This window comes from Diplotaxodon limnothrissa, linkage group LG11 (assembly GCF_057381915.1).
Source record: "Diplotaxodon limnothrissa isolate DT_005_m linkage group LG11, D_limnothrissa_male_GT1.1, whole genome shotgun sequence".
In the NCBI taxonomy this organism is placed as follows: Eukaryota; Metazoa; Chordata; class Actinopteri; order Cichliformes; family Cichlidae; genus Diplotaxodon; species Diplotaxodon limnothrissa.
In genome coordinates this window covers 38,646,887-38,665,745 of record NC_140606.1, presented here as the reverse complement: position 1 = coordinate 38,665,745, position 18,859 = coordinate 38,646,887, and the positions used below count along the sequence as shown (strand labels likewise).

The following is an 18,859-nucleotide window of genomic DNA, read 5'->3' as shown; positions in this document are numbered from 1 at the left end:
TCTCTGGTTTCCAGGTGACGCGGAAACGTTTCCCCTGGTGTAAAAGATGAAGATGAGGAGTGAAGAAAGGAAACAGCTCCTGATGAAAAGTGACATCTCAGTCCAGGTGAAGAGGGGCGGAGTCACAGAGACTATCCGAGGAGCTCTGAGCAGGTAGAGGGACCAGATTCACCTGAGTGCTAACTGTTAGCTTTTGAGCTAACACATTCTCATTTAGAGTGACCTGGATGTTAACCTTTCACCTTTTTAAAAAATGATTTGTGCTCACATTTATTGCTCCACAGCCTCATCACAGAACATTTTAACTTCCCTCCTATTCACTTCCTGCAAATTATTTTACTGTATATAAAGGATGGAAGCATCTGAAAGTGAACCCAACATTCATCCGTGGGGGCGGGGCTCCTCCGGCTTTATTTGGGGAAACAACCCCAGAGTTTTCACTTGGCTTGACGTCAGTGGACTCTGATGAGTTTACACAACAGGATGGTATTTTGTAAGTTACGACCTGCATCAGGGTGAAAGGCGAGGACAAACAGACGTGTGCTTCGGGGCAGCACACGGGCTTATCATCTCTGGTTTCACACCCAGCATCAGACCTCGCCGACGTCACCGTGTCTGTGCAGACCTTTACTGCACAGCGCGCACTCACAGCTGACATTGAAACTCATCGTTTCTATTCCATTAATCCAACATTAAAACGGTGTAACAGAGACACGTAGCTGTTTATTCTTACTCAGAACTCACAGATAGTTTTAAAGTCTGTTACTCCGTTGTAGTCGTCTCTGTTTGTCCACCAGCGCGATGCAAACAGGAACAACAATCAGGCTTTTCAGCCTTTTGTGTTTGAAATGACGAGTCTCGGGGAAAAGGCAGGTAGAAGGTGAGGTAGTCCTGAGACATGTTTGTTAAATACAATAAGACAGGGCTGATGTTTTAAACTTTTATTAGTTTTTTATTTAATTTGTCCTACAAAGACGGATCTTTGATAAATATCCCAGCCACTGTGAATCCGCCTGTACGTCACGGCCTGCAGGTGGCAGCACTGTAGCTTCATGTCTATGTGGTGCTGCAGGTTAGTGAACATGTCGTTCACTGTTTTTGCTTCCACAGACCGGCGGGACGCTCTCGACTCAGCGGCAGGAGGAAGCTCAGAGCTCACCTGGTGGAGGTGGGGCAGAGGATGGTGGCGTTTGTATCCGGGCTGCTGATCGCGTCTCTGTACGGACTCATGACTCTCTTCCTGCAGAAACAGCCGCTGTGGTTCTGCGCCCACACCACGTTGTGCTTGGCTGGTCTGGCAGCGTTCGGTATGGGGCTGTCGGTCAGCGTCAGGGCCAGCATCATGGTCATGCTGCCCTCCATGTGCTCAGGTTTGTCAGCGACGCGCCTTCAAGGTTTTATACCGATCCTCTCTTTGTTCATCGATATAAATCTGACATGCTGTAGAAGAGAAAAACATCCCAAAAATGACAATATTGTGTGTTGTAATAAGTCCTCATCGTTAGTGCTACTACTACTAAAGAAACTTATAAACTCTGTAAATTAAGAATAAAAATAATTTAAAAACAGACATTTCTTGGATGACATGAGGATGGTAGTGATCCCGTCAGCCCAACTTCTTTTAGTCTCCAAACAGAGGACGAGCTTCCGATAACAGCCAGAGCTCTGAAACAGACAGCAGAGCTTCTAACTGAAGTCAGAGCTCTCAAAAAGCTCCTGAATAAAGTAGAGATGGACCGATCCGATATTACGTATCGGTATCGGTCCGATACTGACCTAAATTACTGGATCGGATATCGGAGAAAAATAAAAAATGTAATCCGATCCATTAAATATCACGAAAGCACCTCACAAAACTTGCAACGCGCTGTAACTCACCTCAGAACGTTAGCACGTCGGAGCAGTGTGCATCACGTGATAGAGCGGCTGTGGCATGCGGGACCTGTCGGTGGTCTGGATAGCATGTGGAGCTTCGCTAGCAACCCGGCATTTCATCTCCGACAAAGTTATCCCCGAGAGAAGTAAAGCAAGTGTGTAAGTCCATCTCTGAATGTTTGTAAAGCATTCCTGCGTTAAGCTTAACAAACGATATATGGAGCGACTGCCTCTTCTTGCTGCTACTTCAATCATGAAACTGCTAATGATCAGCTGATCGGCTTTTCTGTCGCGAGTCCGTGTCTCTAGTTTGCTTTTGGCCCACTTTGCACCAGAAACAGGAAACCAGCGGCTGAACAACAGAAGCACGTTTAAGCTTGATCAGCTGTTGTTAGAATTTATTTAATATTACTTTCTACTCCAGGATCTTTTTCTACGTAGCTGACGCTGGTAACTGTGCAGGGGCGGATCTAGCAAAGTTTAGCCAGGGGGGCCGATAGGGCATGAACAGGGAAAAGGGGCACAAAGACATACTTTTCTTTCTTATTCTCATTTAAAATGTCTAGCTTTTAATAAATAATTATCTGACACCCAAAGTTTTAATTTGATGCAAAATGAATAGAAGTCCATTACTGTATATAGTGACTATTAAGTCTAATATATATACCCTAGTAAGCTATAGTACTTTTTCCTTTGGGAAGGTACCATCTGTGCAGTCTGCAATTTTGTTGAAGAAAGATGTTCAATCTATTTAATATTTCTTGAAAAATAATTGATTTCTGTGCATTTTTTTCACATTGCATCAAATTAAAGTTGATTACGTCGATTAAGCATCATGAGGTGGAGCGTGAGGGGTGGTTCCCTATTTTTTATTTATTTATTTTTGTTGTTGCTGGGAGTTGGAACCCTATTAGTTAGGTTGCTTAATATTTATGCTAAGTACTCTTTAAAATACCAGAATAGGGAGGATGGTGCAGGTTTAAGTTTATTAGATTGATCAGTATTGCTGAACTATGAAACATTTTTTTTGCATACAGGTATAACAGAATAGCTTTAGTGTAGTTGTTGTTTTAAACTTGAGTATGAACTTATACAAAATGCAGCAAGATATTTAAAAAACAGTTTTGTTGATTAAAAAACACTATATCGGATTCATATCGGTATCGGCAGATATCCAAATTTATGATATCGGTATCGGACATAAAGTGGTATCGTGCCATCTCTAGAATAAAGTTACGACCACAGGTGACGCCGTACAGAGCTCTCAGAGACTGCGCGCCAATATTCAGATGGTGAAAACTCTGAGAGGTCGAGCTGTTATTGCCCTTTAAAGCTCTAAATAAGACACTTCTGAGCTCCTGTACAATTCAGTTTGAGAACTTCTGCTTTGAAATGATCAAAATGACATCGTCACACGCAGGTCTCCATCTTTGTCCACGACGTCACTCGCTGTGTTAAAGGGAACAACTTTAAGAAATTCAAATTCATCATGCTGTTCTTGTGCAAAATCTAGATATGAAGTCAAGTAAACCGTCTTCTGGTATTGTGGCGCTTACACTACCGGTCGAGTAAGATGAGCTTCCAAAACAGAGAAGCATTTCTAAATGACGTCATAGCTCAAAGGGATGAGTTAGGACTCATAAATCAAGTTAGAGCCTCCATGTTGATTCAGAAAAAACGTGACTCTCTCCACTTATGAGCTTCCAGGTATGAAATCTCTGAGCAGACTTCTACAACGGCACAAATAGAGTTCTCAGATTTGAAGCAACACACACTCTACGTGCTCCCTAACCTTCAAACAGAGTTGGACCTCCTCCCAAACGCAAATGGACCTGATGCAGTACAAGCTCTGAAGTGGAGGTTGAATCCCAAGGTCCCAAATAAACATGGAGTTCCCAGCAGAGTCACTATTCCCGATTAGAGGTGGACAATCAGAGCTTCTGAATTAGACGCCAGGTCCACGCCGTCACAGCGCTTCTCTTCCTGTGTTTCAGGTCATGGCAGGAACTTCCTCCTCCTCATGTTCGTGTCGCTGCTCGTGTCCGGTCCGCTCAGCAACACGTTGGAGAACACCGAGCGAGCCGCCTCCAGCCTGCTGTGTGGAGCTGAGCTGGCAGCCAATCAAACGCAGGAAATGATGCAGAAAGCAGCCACGCCCCTCTTCTGTAAGACCCGCCCCCACACCCACTGCAGTTACAGCCGCCAGTGCTCCTAAAAATTTACCACTCGTGTTTCATATTGAAATTTAATAGAATTTTAAACAAAATATGAATTTTATATCAGTTGCTGCCGTTTTTATCCAGTTTCATGGATTCATATAATTCTTTCTGATCCAGTCACAAATCAGATGAATGTGGCGAGCTGTGAGCGTCAGTGTTTTTGTTGGTTTGCAGCCGTGTTGGACCACATCAGGGAGATCAGCAGAAACGCGTACGCCGTCGCAGGAAGAGTCCAGAACTTCATCTACGCTATGACAGACAGCATCCGCCATGTTGGTAAGGCAGCCTCTTTAACCAGCTGATATGGGACAGCAGTTCCTGCAGATGCAGCCACCAGATCCAGTGCATGGTGCGACAGTGGTCAGCACTATATCCTCACAGACAGAAGGTTCCTGGTTCAAATCCCAGCCGGGGCATGTCTGTGTACAGTTTGTACGTTTCTTTCTGTCCCAAAGACAAGTTAGTCATTCGAAAGTGGCCGTGACTGTGAAACAGATGAAGTGTACATGCAATATAAATGAAAGCTTTGCACCTGTGACATAACAAAATGAACCAATTAGAAAACACTTTCACTGAGCTAACAAACATCAAAGACGCCTCAGAGGGTCATAAGATTGTAAAAGCATGTATTTATCTCAAATAGGCTCTTCAGACTTTCTCATTTGGTGTAGATGAAGGAAAACTGACCCGAACCATGCTGTGAAGGCAGGAAGTGCAGCCCTGTGTTAAAGAGGACTGATGGTTTCACCCACAGTCATTTACAGTTGGCTGCAGTTTCACACCTTCCATGTGCATACCTGGGGATCCACACTCTGAGCTGCAGGCCCCGCCCAGAACAGAACAGGTGTCGCTGACATCAGATTTTAAGTTGAGTTTCTGTGTTTGGTAAAGGGAGGAGGCTGGGCCTGAGGTGTGTAGCACTGTGGGCAGGCTGAGGCCTTATAGGAGACAGTGTGTGTCAGACCGACCATGTTTGCCATACGCCTGCAGATACTCACCTTACACCTCTGACCTCTGACCCTGCAGCTCGCGCGCTGAGGAATGTCCTACGCTTCCTGGCCGATATCGGGGACATCTGTAACGAAAAGATGGGAACTCCGTACAGGAAGTGCCGGTCACTGTTTGAGGAAGCTCGAAGCGACTGCTCTGAGCTGCTGGGCGACTTCAACTTCCTGTGCAACATCGTGGACGGCTTCCTGCCGCTCTGCAACCTGGCCCGCGGTGCGTCCATGTATCCCGGTCCTTGTGTGGACGTTAACCCTCAGAGGCACAAATATCAAAGTTACAGAAGGTCAGGCTGTAATCTCTGAGACTTAAAGAATAAAACGTGGAAAAGGAGTGTCGGACAAGATCTACTGTTCACGGTCCAGGACACTTTTCACTTATTTCAATGATTTTATTCTAATGTCAGCGTGGCCTTAAAAACCAAAGAGTCCAAACTCTGTATTTGCTCTCACGTTCATCTTTACGTCTCTGTAATCGTCTCACTGTTGGTCTTTCAGCTGGCGAGTTCTTCTGCATCGTCCCTTCCTACATCGCCGACCACCTGAGGAAACGTCTCGCGGCTCGTGAGTCCATTTCCTCTTTATTGTTTAGCCTTTACTGCCGGGCGCACAGAGGCTGACTCCTGCCTCTTTCAGCTGTCATTGCAGTGTTTCAGAAGATGAAGCGTGAGTTTGAGTTCAACATCTCCGCCTCACTGGACTTTGACCTGGATGCCAACAGCAGCCAGTCTCTGCACCAGATGTCTCAGAGCATCATGTCGGAGATTTCATCGGAACTTCAAGTGTTTCAGAAGCTGAGTGGACCGCTGGCGTACATCGGCCTCGTCCTGCTCGCCTGCTCCTTCCTCAGGTCGGGACTCTTCTCACATCTACACACTTGGTTCACTGAATCTATCTAATGTACAACAGCCGCACACTTCAGTTGCTCCACACAGTGCACATGCTTCAGTTCATCTAATAGATGCAACGCAACACTTTAAAATCCTTCAGTCACACCACAAGTATTCGTCCCCTCCTTGAATCTATTTATTTAAAAGGGACAGCGCAGCTTAACTGAGTCCAAGTACAAAACAGGAAACTGATGTAATACACAAGTTTATAGCTATTGCTAATTTTCAACAATTGTCCCTTGTTGGGCTTACAATCAAAATAGATGCATTTTACAATAAAACAATAAAACTTAACTCATGAGTTCAGTTTCACGGCCACACCGGGGCTGATCACCTAAACCAGCGGTGTCCTTCAGAGCTACCGTCCTGCAGCGTTTAGACGCATCCTTGTTTCGACACACCTGAATCAAATGAATGGCTTGTTATCAGGCCTTTGCTGAACTTGATGGCGTGCTGAAGAGATGATCCAAGCAATTTGATTCAGCTGTGTTGGAGCAGGGATGCATCTAAAAGCTGCAGACAGTAGACTGGAGTTGGACACCCCTGACTTAGACAAAGCGCGTCTGACAGAGCGAAGCACGCCAAAAGATCCCAAACAGCAGCAAATCATTCCTCGATTGAAAGAAAGAGCTGAGACACAAAGTCGCTGACATCCATCAGTCTGGAGAGGGTTGCAGATCCGTTTCTAAGCCTGTAAAACTTTGGTCGACCAAAATTACTTTGGGAACGCATCAGTGGCTCATCTGGGAGGTCACAGAAGAACCCAGAACAACATCTAAAGAACCGCAGGCCTCACTCGCATCAGGTGAGGTCAGAGTCGCTGTAACTGGTGGAACCATGGATTCTGCTCTCGACCAGGATGAAGGAGAACCTTCCACCATCAGGACGGTGATCAGGAACACGGCATCGTGTGGCGCCTAAAATGCTTTGAAGAGGCTGTTCCTGCTGGAAAACCCTCTAATGTGACTGAATTCAAATAATTCTGCAAAGAAGAGCGTGGCACGCTTCCTCCACAGCGACGTGAAGCACTCATTGCTCAGCGTCAGTTATGGTCGCACAACCAGGTGTTAGGTTTAGGGTGGAGTTACTTCTTCACACAGGTGGGTTTGGAGAGCTTCCTCCCTGTAAACCAAATCATTATTGATCACATTAAAATCTGTTTGATGATCTGCAAGTGTGAAAAATGCAAAAAATAAAACAAGCAGGAAAATGTTTTATTATTTCTCTGTTTTCGCTCCACATGCGCCGCTCGGTCTCCCTGATCCACAGGCGTCAGCTTACTTGAGCTGCCTGATTCAGTTTGGTTCATTTGCGCTCTTTAGTTCATGACATCTGCACATACTCTGCATGCTTTAGGTCACTTTAGCCAAATGCAAACCACATGCTTCAGTTTACTTCAGCTACACGAGGACGATTCAGGAAGTCTTTCATAGCTCACGCAGCAACATCTGTGCAGCAGAGACTCATCTGTAATCTCATCGCTGCAGTTTTTCAGCTCTGCATCGTCTTCTCACATCGCTCTGCTCGTTTCCTTTTTTATTCAGTTTCATTTCGCTTTTTGAGGTATTTTGCTTCATCGATCCACTTTATCATGTTCAGCTCTTTGTGGCATTTTTACTCCACGAGCTTCCTTATTTGACTTTTTCCCCTCGTCTCACTCTTTACACTTCACTTTATTTCCACGAGCGTTGCTTTGCATTAACCTCGATGCTGATTGTTTCTGATGGGTGTTGATGTGGTTGTGTGTCTGCAGGGCAGTGCAGTACAGACACAGGTACCTCCACAATATTAAATTTGATAACAACTACATCACTGCTCAGTTTAAAGACCTTGACCAAAGGGTGACCTTAGTAGGCGGAGCCTCTGTGTTTCCAATCACGCGCAGAGAGGCCAAGACCTACATCACACCACGTGAGTACATCCGTGTGTGTGGGTTTGTTTGTTAGCTTGTGTGACAGGTACACAGCAGGTGCTGGACGAGGTCATGGTTTGTGGATCAGCGATGTTCATCAAAGCGATCTGACGCGTCTGTCCTGCAGTGTCATTTCAGCTGACGTACAGAGAGCGGCGGGCGGTGATGGCGGGCTTGGTTTCGGTCTTCAGGCACCTGATCATAGGCAGCCTGCTGGTGGCGCTGGACTTCCTGGTGTTCTGGATTCTGGATCAGGTGCACCACCAGGTGACGGAGGACATCGTGGCCAGAGGTGAGCCAGCACACCTGCCAAAAACAGCCCTGCGTTTTCACTGTGAGCGGTGACCAGCGTGACGCTCTGTCCCGATAGTTCCGGTCACGGTGGCGGTCCAGGTGAACGGGTCGGGTTACGCCTCAGACATCTACAGAGACGTGGTGGCCTCGTTCAACATCCTGCAGCGGGGAAACATCACCGTGATCAGCAAGAAGTGCCTGCTGGAGCCGTCAGAACCAAACTACAACACGTGTTTCATCCTCGGTATGACATCACACAGGAAGCGAATCACAATTGGCCTCATTGAACTTTAAAGGAGGACAAACCACGTAAAGCTTAGAATAAATCAGTGCGTGGCTGCAGTGACGCAGGTGGCTGTAGCTGCCAGCTGTCTGCTCAGTTTCAGCTCTTGTAACCTCTGCAGTGTCTGTGCTGTGGAGCCTTTGGACGCAGTTTTAATGCAGTCATCTAATGAATAACATGATTTTGTACTAATAGATCGATAGGTCTGCACTGATTACAAGATCCAGTTTATGCATCTGCAGCTTTTTGAATAATCTTCCTAGTTTTAGCTGTTAACGGATTCACAATCTACCCAAATGATCCCTGAACAAAAGAGGACGCTGCCATGAAGGGAAGATGAATGTGGTCTCAATCTAAGGACCTATACTTTCCCCGCAGACACACACACACACTTCCTGTAGTACATCCTGCTTCCATCTCCTCTCCAGGTAAACAATGGAAAAGGAAAAGTAATTCATCAGACCGGGACACCACCTTGGCCTGGCTCTGTGCTCATTGTAGGTGGAGGTGGAGTGATCTGGCTCCTTTGTGCTGCAGTAACCCTTGTGTGGGCTCTGAGCATACTGGCTGCTTCACCTGTCATCCTTCCTTGGATCACTGTGTGCAACGTGACCCCTGCCCTAATCACTCACTGGCCTTTTACCTGCCTCCAGGGCATCACCTCGAACAGCTGACTGCTCACCTGCTGTGTTAAAAATCCCACACAAGGACACACCAGGAGGCTGATTGTAACGAGATAATCGGTGTTATTCATCTCAGGCATCAGTGGTTTCATTTTGTTGCTGGAAGCAAAGTCGTAATAAAATAAAAGCCAGATTCCTGAGTTCATAGAAGCTTCCTGTACTGGAAACGGGCCAGTAGCAGCAGAGGAAGAGGATTTAAAAAAAAAAAAAAACTACCCAGGAATGTGGAATCCGAGTGTCAGAGCGACTGCGTTGTTTTGTCTGAACACGCAGATGACTGGAAGCAACGTTTTGAGTGACTGTTGAGAGAAGCTGTGACGACAGAGCGTCTCTGACACAAACACGTCCTGAGCTCAGGAGCTTTAATCCAGCTTTGACCTGCAAACATCACAACAAAGATGAGCAGAGGAAGAGGTTGTGTTGTTTTGAGCTTAGCAATGACTCATCAGTCACTGATCCGTCCAGAGCTTTTGGAATATTTGAGTTTCATTAAAACTGAAAGAGCAGACAGTCAGATTTCTAACACTCATATGACGTGACAACATGGAGTCGTAGCATCCTTCATCACTTTACACGCTCCACTTACTCAACTATTCAGACCACAGCATGAGCTTCAAACCTTACAATGAAATAATTAGATACTGAGATCAATAAGAACTAGGGCTGCCACAAACCATTATTTTGATAGTCGACTAATCAGATCATCATCCATTGGACGTAAAACGTACAGCTTATTGCACCAGCAGCATCTGCTCTTATATAACTATCATTAGCTTACAGCTTTAAGTGTTTAAGGTCTGTGCTAACTAAAGATAAAGACAAGATGATAGTTTATTAAACTCTAATGAAATTTGCAGATTGTTTCGGTGAAGTTTAATAAACTCCTTGCTATCTAAAATATAACAGGACACCGGAGTATATTCTCGAGCATCTCACACTTCTGATAATCAGCTGTCTGCTTGACGTTTATTCAGCTGTGTAAAAACTATAACTTTAATCTCAGCCAAACAGATTTACTCAGGAACAAATAAAATACTAAAAAAAAGCCAAACAATAACATTTTGAAGTTATCTAAGTGACTCATATATCATGTTTAACCTGAGTAGCGAAAGACGGCGGTGGGTTTGAAAACGATCTGCCGGGAGTCCGGTGTTCTCACGGCTCTAGTTAGCCTAGCCCCCCAGCTAGCTATCAAGCTAGTGGGTAACAGACGTCTCAGAAAACGTCGGAGCGCTTTTGAAAATATGCGGTGTCTTGATAAACTGAGCAGATATTTGAGGTTTACACAGCTACATTCTCCATGAAAATATGTTAAACGTTTATTTTGTGACCCAGAAAGAATAATAAGAGTAATGGATGTCGTGTCCAAATTCATGGGCTGCATTCTCCTGAGGCCGCATTTGTAGACCGATTACGTCACAGCGACGCGCCGAAGGCTGTCCAAATGCGTGCTCCTTTTTCCGAATTTGAAGGATGGGTCGGGTGTGTCCTTCGTGGCCCACCATATCCCAGAATTCATAGCGCGGCCCAGCCAAGCTCCAGTTTCCGGCTAATGGCGGCCGCTACTAAGTTTTAAAATTACTCTTATTAATCTTTCTGGGTCACAAAATAAACTTTTAACATATTTTCAGGCGAGAAAGTAGCTGTGTAAACATCAAATATCTGCTTGGTTTATCAAGATATCGCATCTTTGCTAAAGTGCTTCGACGTTTTCGGAGACGTCTGCTACCCACCAGCTCGATAGCTAGCCAGGAGCTCGAGGGTTACTGATGCGGCCGAGAATGGCACAACTCCCGGCACATCATTTTCAGATCACCGCGGACTTTCGCTGCTCGGGTTAAACGTTGTCAGCCGGTGATCAGCTGTGATCAGCTGATCACGGGGCCGGGGTTAAAAGAGAGACGCCAGACATCATTCTCTTCGTGTCAGGAGCTCCGAAACTCTGCCGACGTCAGTCTCCGCCTGATTCAGCAACCGTGAGTGATTATCCCTTCAATCCTTTTTCTCTTCCCGGCTCCGCTCGCTCTCTGTCGGTAACGACCGTTCCGAAGCCACGCTTCGTGCACTGATCGTTACTAGAATAACTGCGTGCCTGCTCCAAACCCACCGCTAGCCTTCGCCGCGCTTGGGTCTAGCCAACACGCCACACGGGCACGCCGAATTACTGTGTGTAACCCGCCCGGCCGTGACAAACGTAATATATAAGTCACTTAGACAACCTAAAAATGTTATTGTTGGGCTTTTTTTCAGTGTTTTGTTTGTTCGTGAGTAAATCGGTTTGGCTGAGATTAAAGTTATTAGATTAGATAAAATAAAACTTTATTAATCCCCCGGGTGGGTTCCTCCTTGGTTTTTACACAGCTGACTAAACGTCAAACAGAAAACTGATTAAACAGAAGTGTGAGATGGCCGAGAGTTTACTCCAGTGTCCTGTTATATTTTAGACAGCAAGGAGCAGACGGCTGAGTTTATTCAACTCCACCGAGACAGCGGTGACGCTAATCAGAAGGCTAGACCGTCCAATTTCACGGCCGTTTACTTCCGGCCTACCCGATCTTCTGAGGACCCGGCCCACGTAGACCGCGAAGGCCGGGTCCTCGGGAGAATGTAGCCCATGAATTTGGACACGACCATTAAAACTAACTAGCTGCCGCCATTGTTGGAAACTGAGCTGGGCTGCGCTATGAATTCTGGGACAGAGCTACTTCTTCTTCGTCGGAGTTTAACGGCAGCTGGCATCCTTGTACATGCAGTGCTGCCATCTTCTGTTTCAGTCCGTTATTACACTCTTAAATCCTGCTACTTATTCCTGCATCTTTTGTGATCTTACAAAGCTTCAAACGACGCGTCGACTATTAAATCAGTCGTCGACGATTTTAATAGTCGACTAATCGTGGCAGCCCTAATAAGAACCCACCAGAAAAACAAATGGCAAAGGCCTGAGCCCCGGCCGCTTCTAACAGAGCACCCACCCAGCACAGAGCCCAGTGTGCAGAGGCAAACCAACACAAATATGTTCACCTGACATCAGAGATTTACATGCAGACAAATGTGATGTTTGTCTGATTGCAACCTTTTCATAATCAAATCAGCTGTCCGTCCGATATCTGTGTTGTATGTGTGTTATTGCCGTCACACCGTGAAGACGGGGTCGGTGTTTCAGCCACACACATTTTCACCTTTCTTTTTTAACCACATTGAGACAAAGGGACTTTACTGGTTTTACTGGTTGTGGTCTGTGTTGCAGGCTTCCTGTTGGGTTTGGCTCTGCTTGTGTCTCTGACCAGCGGATTCATGCAGCGCTGCAGACGCCTCATCTGTGCTTCATATCACCCTGAGAGAGAGCAGGTACACACACACTTAGAGTCACATGATTCGGACGACGCCTCTCGCCCTGTGACAGCGGGGACGGGCTCCAGCTGTCACAGGGCGAGAGGCGTCCCCGAAATGGAGAAATGGGAGAAAATTTGTGGGTGGGTGGAAACCTTGTCGCAGGTTATTGCTGCGTTTTTGTTTAAACCAGTTGAACTGAAGCTGGAAGTCTGCACCTGAGTCATGCCTCCTGCCCGTCCGTCGACACTGTGTGAGTTTTAAATCCACTGCAGTGGTGTGGATTTACAAGGAGAACTCTGATTTAAACCAGCTCTGAACCCTCTAACAAAGCTGTCTGGCAGCGCACGCAGCCGCTCCTGGGTGGCTCGCATTTTTTCAAACCTGGGCTCATATTCTCTTCGTGGATTTTGGACGCCGGCCAGCCTCGCAGAGATGATGTAAACCGATCCTCTGACAACACGAGGATCAGGAGAGCTGTGCCCCAGGGCAGGTTTTTTTATTTCACCTGCATGCCCCGCCCACTCCTCCTCTCCGAGTGAAGGTGTGCTGTTTTGGTGAGACGAGCGAAGAGGAAGAACAGCTGCTGCTGTGGGTGAAAGGTCACGGAGCAGAGAGGCATCTGAAGAATCTGCAGAATGAAAGAGTGAGAGGAGGAAGGAGGAGGCAGGTCCGGACTGCTCGCAGAGACCCGAGCCCGGGCGAGGCCGAAAGTCAGGAAAACACGCTGCTGCCACAAACCAGCCCGGCAACTCCGTCACATAGATCCGATCTCCAGTTTAAAGGCCAAAGCTTTCCCAGTCTTAGACGATTCCCCACAAAAGGAAATCAATAAATCAATAAACAACCACCAAATAACACCAACGTTTGACTTTTGCCAAAACACTTTCACAATGAAGGTTAGAAACATTTCCCAGCATGCCGCTGGGCATGAGCCCGAGCGGCTGGCTTCATGGTGGCGGTGCCATCTTTTGTAAATGCAGCCTGCGGTTTAGGAAAGGATTATTGTCAGGATTCAAATAGATCCACGTTCACCGCATGTTAGAAATCCGGGCGATGACCCAGCTGCAGCCTGCACTCACTCTGAGGTCGTGCCCGCTGCTCGTGACTGCGAAGCATTCACGCTGAAAAGGTTAGAGGCGGGCGCGCTGCTCGACAGCTGGCGCAGGTTTAACGGTGTGGAGGTGCTCGCCGCTTCAACCTCATGTATTTTGGCAACGCCTTTCTGCGCGACCCTGATTGTTCGGGTTACAGGAACCAGAACATCCTGTGCCGCCCGGCTGGTCGACGGCTCTGAGGCGGGGGCTGTGTGTCTAATGTTGATCACAAACTGCTGTGGCAAACGGCGACTAGTGTGTCTGTTAACACATCTGTTTTCTGTGCTTTGGTCGTGGTGGTTGTGAAATTTCTGGGAAATGACCCACTGCCGTCGGCCGCTTTCAACTCTGATTTCACAAAGAGTTCAGTTTGGTGTTTGCTTTTCCTCTGTCTGCACGTTAGTGTGTGTCTGCTGCACGTGTCGTTCGCTCTGCAGGCTGGATGCAACTTTCACGCAATAAATCACACCAATGTTGCTTTCTGGATTCCTCCTCTTCTTCTGTTTGTAGTGAAATATAATCAGCCGCGTGTTCTGGGCGTGGTTGCTTTTCTGACTGCCAGGAGTGCGTGCCGGAGATGCGATTGGCTGGAGGACGCCGGGTCAGATTTAGTGTCACGCCAAATCTGAGCCCAGCGCAGCCTCATGGGCTCCGTTTAGATGACTGGGAGAGCTGCTGGGATGCTGCTGGGCTGAGTTTGGCCTGTTGATTTTTCTGTTAGTGTGGAGTCGGAGCCTCGACAGATTAGATGTGAGTCCTCAGTAACATGACAGCGTGGGTTCATTTACGGCCCCGTGATGTTTTATATAAGGATGGTTGGTCGGTTACTCCGTGTTCGTCTCACTGATGCTGTTTCCTTAATCAGTGTGTTAGCCGCGGTTCACTGCATGTTAAAACAAACCCACGACGAGCTGCAGGAGAAGCAAACGGACTCAGTGGGAATCTGAGCGGGACACCAGCAGGTCACTGGAGTGTGAAACTAGCTTAATTTCTTTAACGTGGAATTTTCTGATGATTCCAGCTTCATTGTGCTGCTTATGTTGAAATGTTCCCTCACAAAGCGTAAGAAGCAGCACGTTCATCTGTCGGCCGTCAGTGTGTCGTTGCAACATGTCCGTTTATCTCTGCATCGCCTGACAGCGGACCTGCCCTCACCCTCCCGCCGAGCGGCATGTTTTAACTCTCCGTGACAAACGCTGAAACTCTGCCAATGTTTCTGATTTTGCACAGAGAGCGGGAGGTTGTGTTGCTGCTGTGGTGGATGTTGATCACAGAGCGTGACATTCTGGATGTGTGAGGGAAAAGTGAGACATGATTGTGATGAGCTGGGCTGTTGTCGTTGCGCTCGACAGGAGAGGATCCGGTTCCTCCGCCAGCAGATCCTGGATCAGAGGAGGGGGGTGCGCAGAGCCCTGAGGAGGTCTGTGGGCAGGAGCACAACCGACCCGGGAGGAGGAGGAGGACGTCTCCATGCTCTGCTGATACGGTACAAAGACTGACCTAAAGTCGTGTCCCACAAACACGTGCACGCTTTAGGTGCTGTAGGAGTGAAAAACATTTGTATTTCCCTCAGAAACTGTTGAACACAAATTCAGTCTGATTCAGTTTTTTTTTTTTTTCAAATGATGATTTCATTCGTGAAGGGAAAGACACTCGCTGCTGTGTTTGCGTCCTGATGGGCCGACATCCTCGCTCACTCGTGGTTCCCTCAGAGCAGCCCGGACCATCACACCACCGAGTCCGACTGTAGTGGTGGCAGGTTGATGTTCTGCGTGCAGGTTGACGCAGACGTAACGGGACTCAAACCTTCCACAAAGTTCAGCTTCTGCCTCGTCAGTCCACAGAATATTTCCCAGACGTTTCTGGGATCTTCCAGATGTTTGTTGGCAGATGTGAGACGATCTTTTCGGTCTGCAGTGGTTTTCATTGGACTCTCCCACGGAGGCCATTTTTTGCTCACTCTCATTTTGTTGAATCGTGACCTCTGACCTTAACTGAGGCCTGCAGGTCCTCCTGGATGAATTTTGGTCAGCCGGTCGCTCCTGGGAAGCTTCCAGGACTGTTCCAGGCTTTCTCCATGTGTGGATAACGGCTCCCACCGTGGTTCGCTGGAGTCCCTGATGTCACTGACTTTGTGTCTTTAGATCGTGGCGTGATGTGATGATCCTTTATGCTGCTTCACTGTCACAGCTTGTGGTTAATGCGATGCAACAGGTCTGACAGGGATGAGCAGAGTAGATCGACTTCAGCCTGTTTAATGTTGAAACATTGTGTGTGGTTACATTAATAACAGGGTTGGTATTATTCATTGAAACTAAGGGACCAGAACCTTCAGAAGGTCAGGATGCGATCTGTTTGCATTACTGTCAGGTTACCTGGAGGAGGTCGCCTGTCTCACCTGCTGGGCTTGTCGACACCTGCCTGCTGTCTGGTCTGTGGAGAGGTGCTGCGCCTGCCTGACCTGAGCGCAGTCATCTGTGATGCCCCGCACTGTTCAGGTAAACCCACCGAGGGCGCTCCCTGGTAAAACCGTCCTGAGGTTTTTAGTTTTTATTGGGTGGATTGACCTTTAACCTCTCCACGTGGCGCCTCTTCCTGTCCAGATTCTTTGCAGATTTTCTGCACATTTGCAACAGAAAGTAAGCACAGGGAGCCACGTGCCGGATATCTGCATCAACCCTGAAAAGTCTGTTTGCTGGACATAGCATCAATGTTCAGCCCTGATGATGAATGTGATGTGATTTAGTCTCTGAGGTGTGTCTTTCCCTTTAAACAGTGAGGTAACGCTTTACATCAAAAAACAGCGAAAGACTGAATCATTTCTCACACCAGGACAAATACCTGCAGTGTGACGCCGTAAACTGGAGCGTGTGTGTGTGTGTGTGTGTGTGTGTGTGTGTGTGTGTGCGCACGCTGAGGGAGTGTCCTGCAGCACTCAGTGTTGTTGACTCAGCTGAAGTGAGAGATAACTGTAACTGTAGCAGATTTAACTCTTTAGCTTCTGTTTAGGTTTCACAGAGCCAAGAGATCCTTTTAAAAGGCTGCAGAGAGGATTACATTGAGCTGGTTAATAAAAAAACACCTGTTATCTGTGACACTGAATCAGTCCACCCAGCAGGAGAACTTTATATCAGACTGCACCCAGTGATAGCCTGGGTCACTGTTTCACTGGTCCTTTCATTTCCTCATAAGTTCGTAGTGAGCGATTTAAAACGAGCAGAGTTTGTGTCATGAATGAGGATGAATGCTCTTTTTACAAGCTGCCGTCTCTTTGCAGGCGTGTACTGTCGGCCGTGCTTCCAGAGTTTGGGGAGCACGTGTGTCATCTGCGTACGACCTCTGACCTTCCAGGAAGACAGCGAGGAGGAGCTGTGAGTGAACGCCAGAGAAGGGCTGTAAAATTGAGCCAGAGCGGTGTCGCCATGTGTCTCATTGACTCTGTTTTAAGTGATTTATAAAGCAGAGAAGCGGCACTGGATTTGAGTTCTGACGTTATCCAGTGACAGGACGTCACAGAGACGCAGGGTGACGAAGGGTCCAAACAACTGTAACGAGGCAGAATTACAACGGTTTCCATGGAGATGCCTGCTGTCACTGTTTAAAAACAAACAGCTGGCAGCGACAGCTGAGGCCACGCCCCCACACAGGCTGACTTACCGCTGCAGCCTGCCTCAAGTGGCCATCAGAGGAATTGCGGTTTTTGTATTAGCTACATTTGTCAGTCTCTGCTGCACACGCCTCCCCGTAGACTGATCGCTGTTAACAGAAACCTAGCGCGCAGCTATGATCTGTTACTCTTCAGCGTTTCTGAACTTCTTTCAGTGATAAATGTTTCCCAAAGCTGTTGGAGCAGCTGAGAACGGCACCGGTTCGCCTTACTTTCCTTGTCAAGAGTCATGTTAAAGATTTAAATTCTTTGCACTTGTGCTCGGGGCCCATCAACAAATATTTGCTTCTTAACATTATTTTCCAAATTAAATTTAGTGAAGGAGCAGATGAGCGATCCAGATGTTTCAGCACAGAAGTGCTTCCTCTAAATCAGTCAAACATGTTCTTCCCTGCCCCGGATTCAGAATCTGGGGTAAAGGTTCCCCTCCATCTTGCAGCTCTGTGTCCCCCAAGAGTGGCTTGCCCCACAGTGGGACCCACTGGTCTATGCTCTCTGTCTGGTTCTCTCAGAGACTCCACTGATGATGAGCGGCCCAGTTTGTCGTCGACCCGCCAGACAAACGCGCAGATAAAGAGGAGGATCCCCACAGCGAGGCAGCAAAGTCCGAGTGGCCGCTCAGGAAGGGAAGCAGAACGAGGAGAGCGCCCCAGCAGTGATGACAGTGTTTACCTGGACTCTGAACTCAGGTAGGACACGTCTGAAGGAGGCATTGATAGAAGCTGATGGTAAACGTAAAGGATCGCATGTCCACATGTAGATATTTTTAAATGTGACCTGCTCGGAGGTTAAAAGTCTTGAACATCTGTTTCCCCCTCTGGCCAGTGAAGCAGACCTGATGTACCAGGACCAACCGGGGTCAGGCGAGTCCGACAGCGACCACTCCTTTAACTCTGCTCTCTCAGAGCACGAGTCCCTCGTCTCAGTCGTCATTCACCGACCCGACCGTGCTCAAAACCTCCAGGACCTTCCACAACCATCGGGTTCTCTCTGGGCTCCGTCTCCCGGACCATGAAGCTCAGCCAGATGTTCCACTTTGTGATTAAAGCTAATAAAGCAAATTTACACATGAAATACCTGATAACAAAACTTTAGCTCCACTTATCGACTTTTTCCACAGAGAGACAAAAATACGGGCTAAATTCTGAAGTCCGAGTCTCGTCTCAGTGAGGCGGAGAATCCAGATGTGCTCCAGATAAACGGATCATAGAGAAAACAGACGGTAGCGGTTCGTGGACCCACATCCTGAAGCCTCGGGTTTGTGCTTTTGAGACCGCCACAAAAAGGCGGGACACAGGAGAACGTCCGAGATCTAAAGGGCTCATCCCAGTAGGGCAGGTGTGTCAAACATAAGGCCCGAGGGCCAGAATGGGCCTGGCAAAGACTCCTGTTGGGTTTGGAAAATGTGGAGCAGGCGATAAATTTTGGACTTACTTGTATTTTTTAAAAGTTTTACGACTTTCTTGTGTTTTTGTTTTTGCTGTAAAGCCACATTTTAAAATTCTGTGAATTAGAAAAACTTTTTTCTTATAATTTTATATAATTATCTATTTTGTTTATTAGTACAAGACAGTCTGAGCAAAGATTTACCTGAGCTTGTTCTGT

General features: G+C 47.3%; 1 protein-coding gene across 1 annotated transcript; it reads left to right on the top strand.

Moving 5' to 3' along the window:
* The first annotated feature begins 46 nt into the window (after positions 1-46).
* On the top strand, positions 47-18,269 carry dcst2 (DC-STAMP domain containing 2). Its single transcript, XM_085366012.1, has 16 exons — positions 47-153; positions 1,111-1,370; positions 3,870-4,040; positions 4,269-4,370; positions 5,121-5,315; positions 5,597-5,662; positions 5,735-5,948; positions 7,742-7,899; positions 8,028-8,192; positions 8,271-8,438; positions 12,408-12,508; positions 14,940-15,073; positions 15,958-16,085; positions 16,865-16,958; positions 17,767-17,943; positions 18,080-18,269. Exons 1-16 carry the CDS (start codon positions 47-49, stop codon positions 18,267-18,269), a joined length of 2,430 nt encoding a protein of 809 aa, XP_085222138.1.
* Positions 18,270-18,859: the final 590 nt, after the last annotated feature.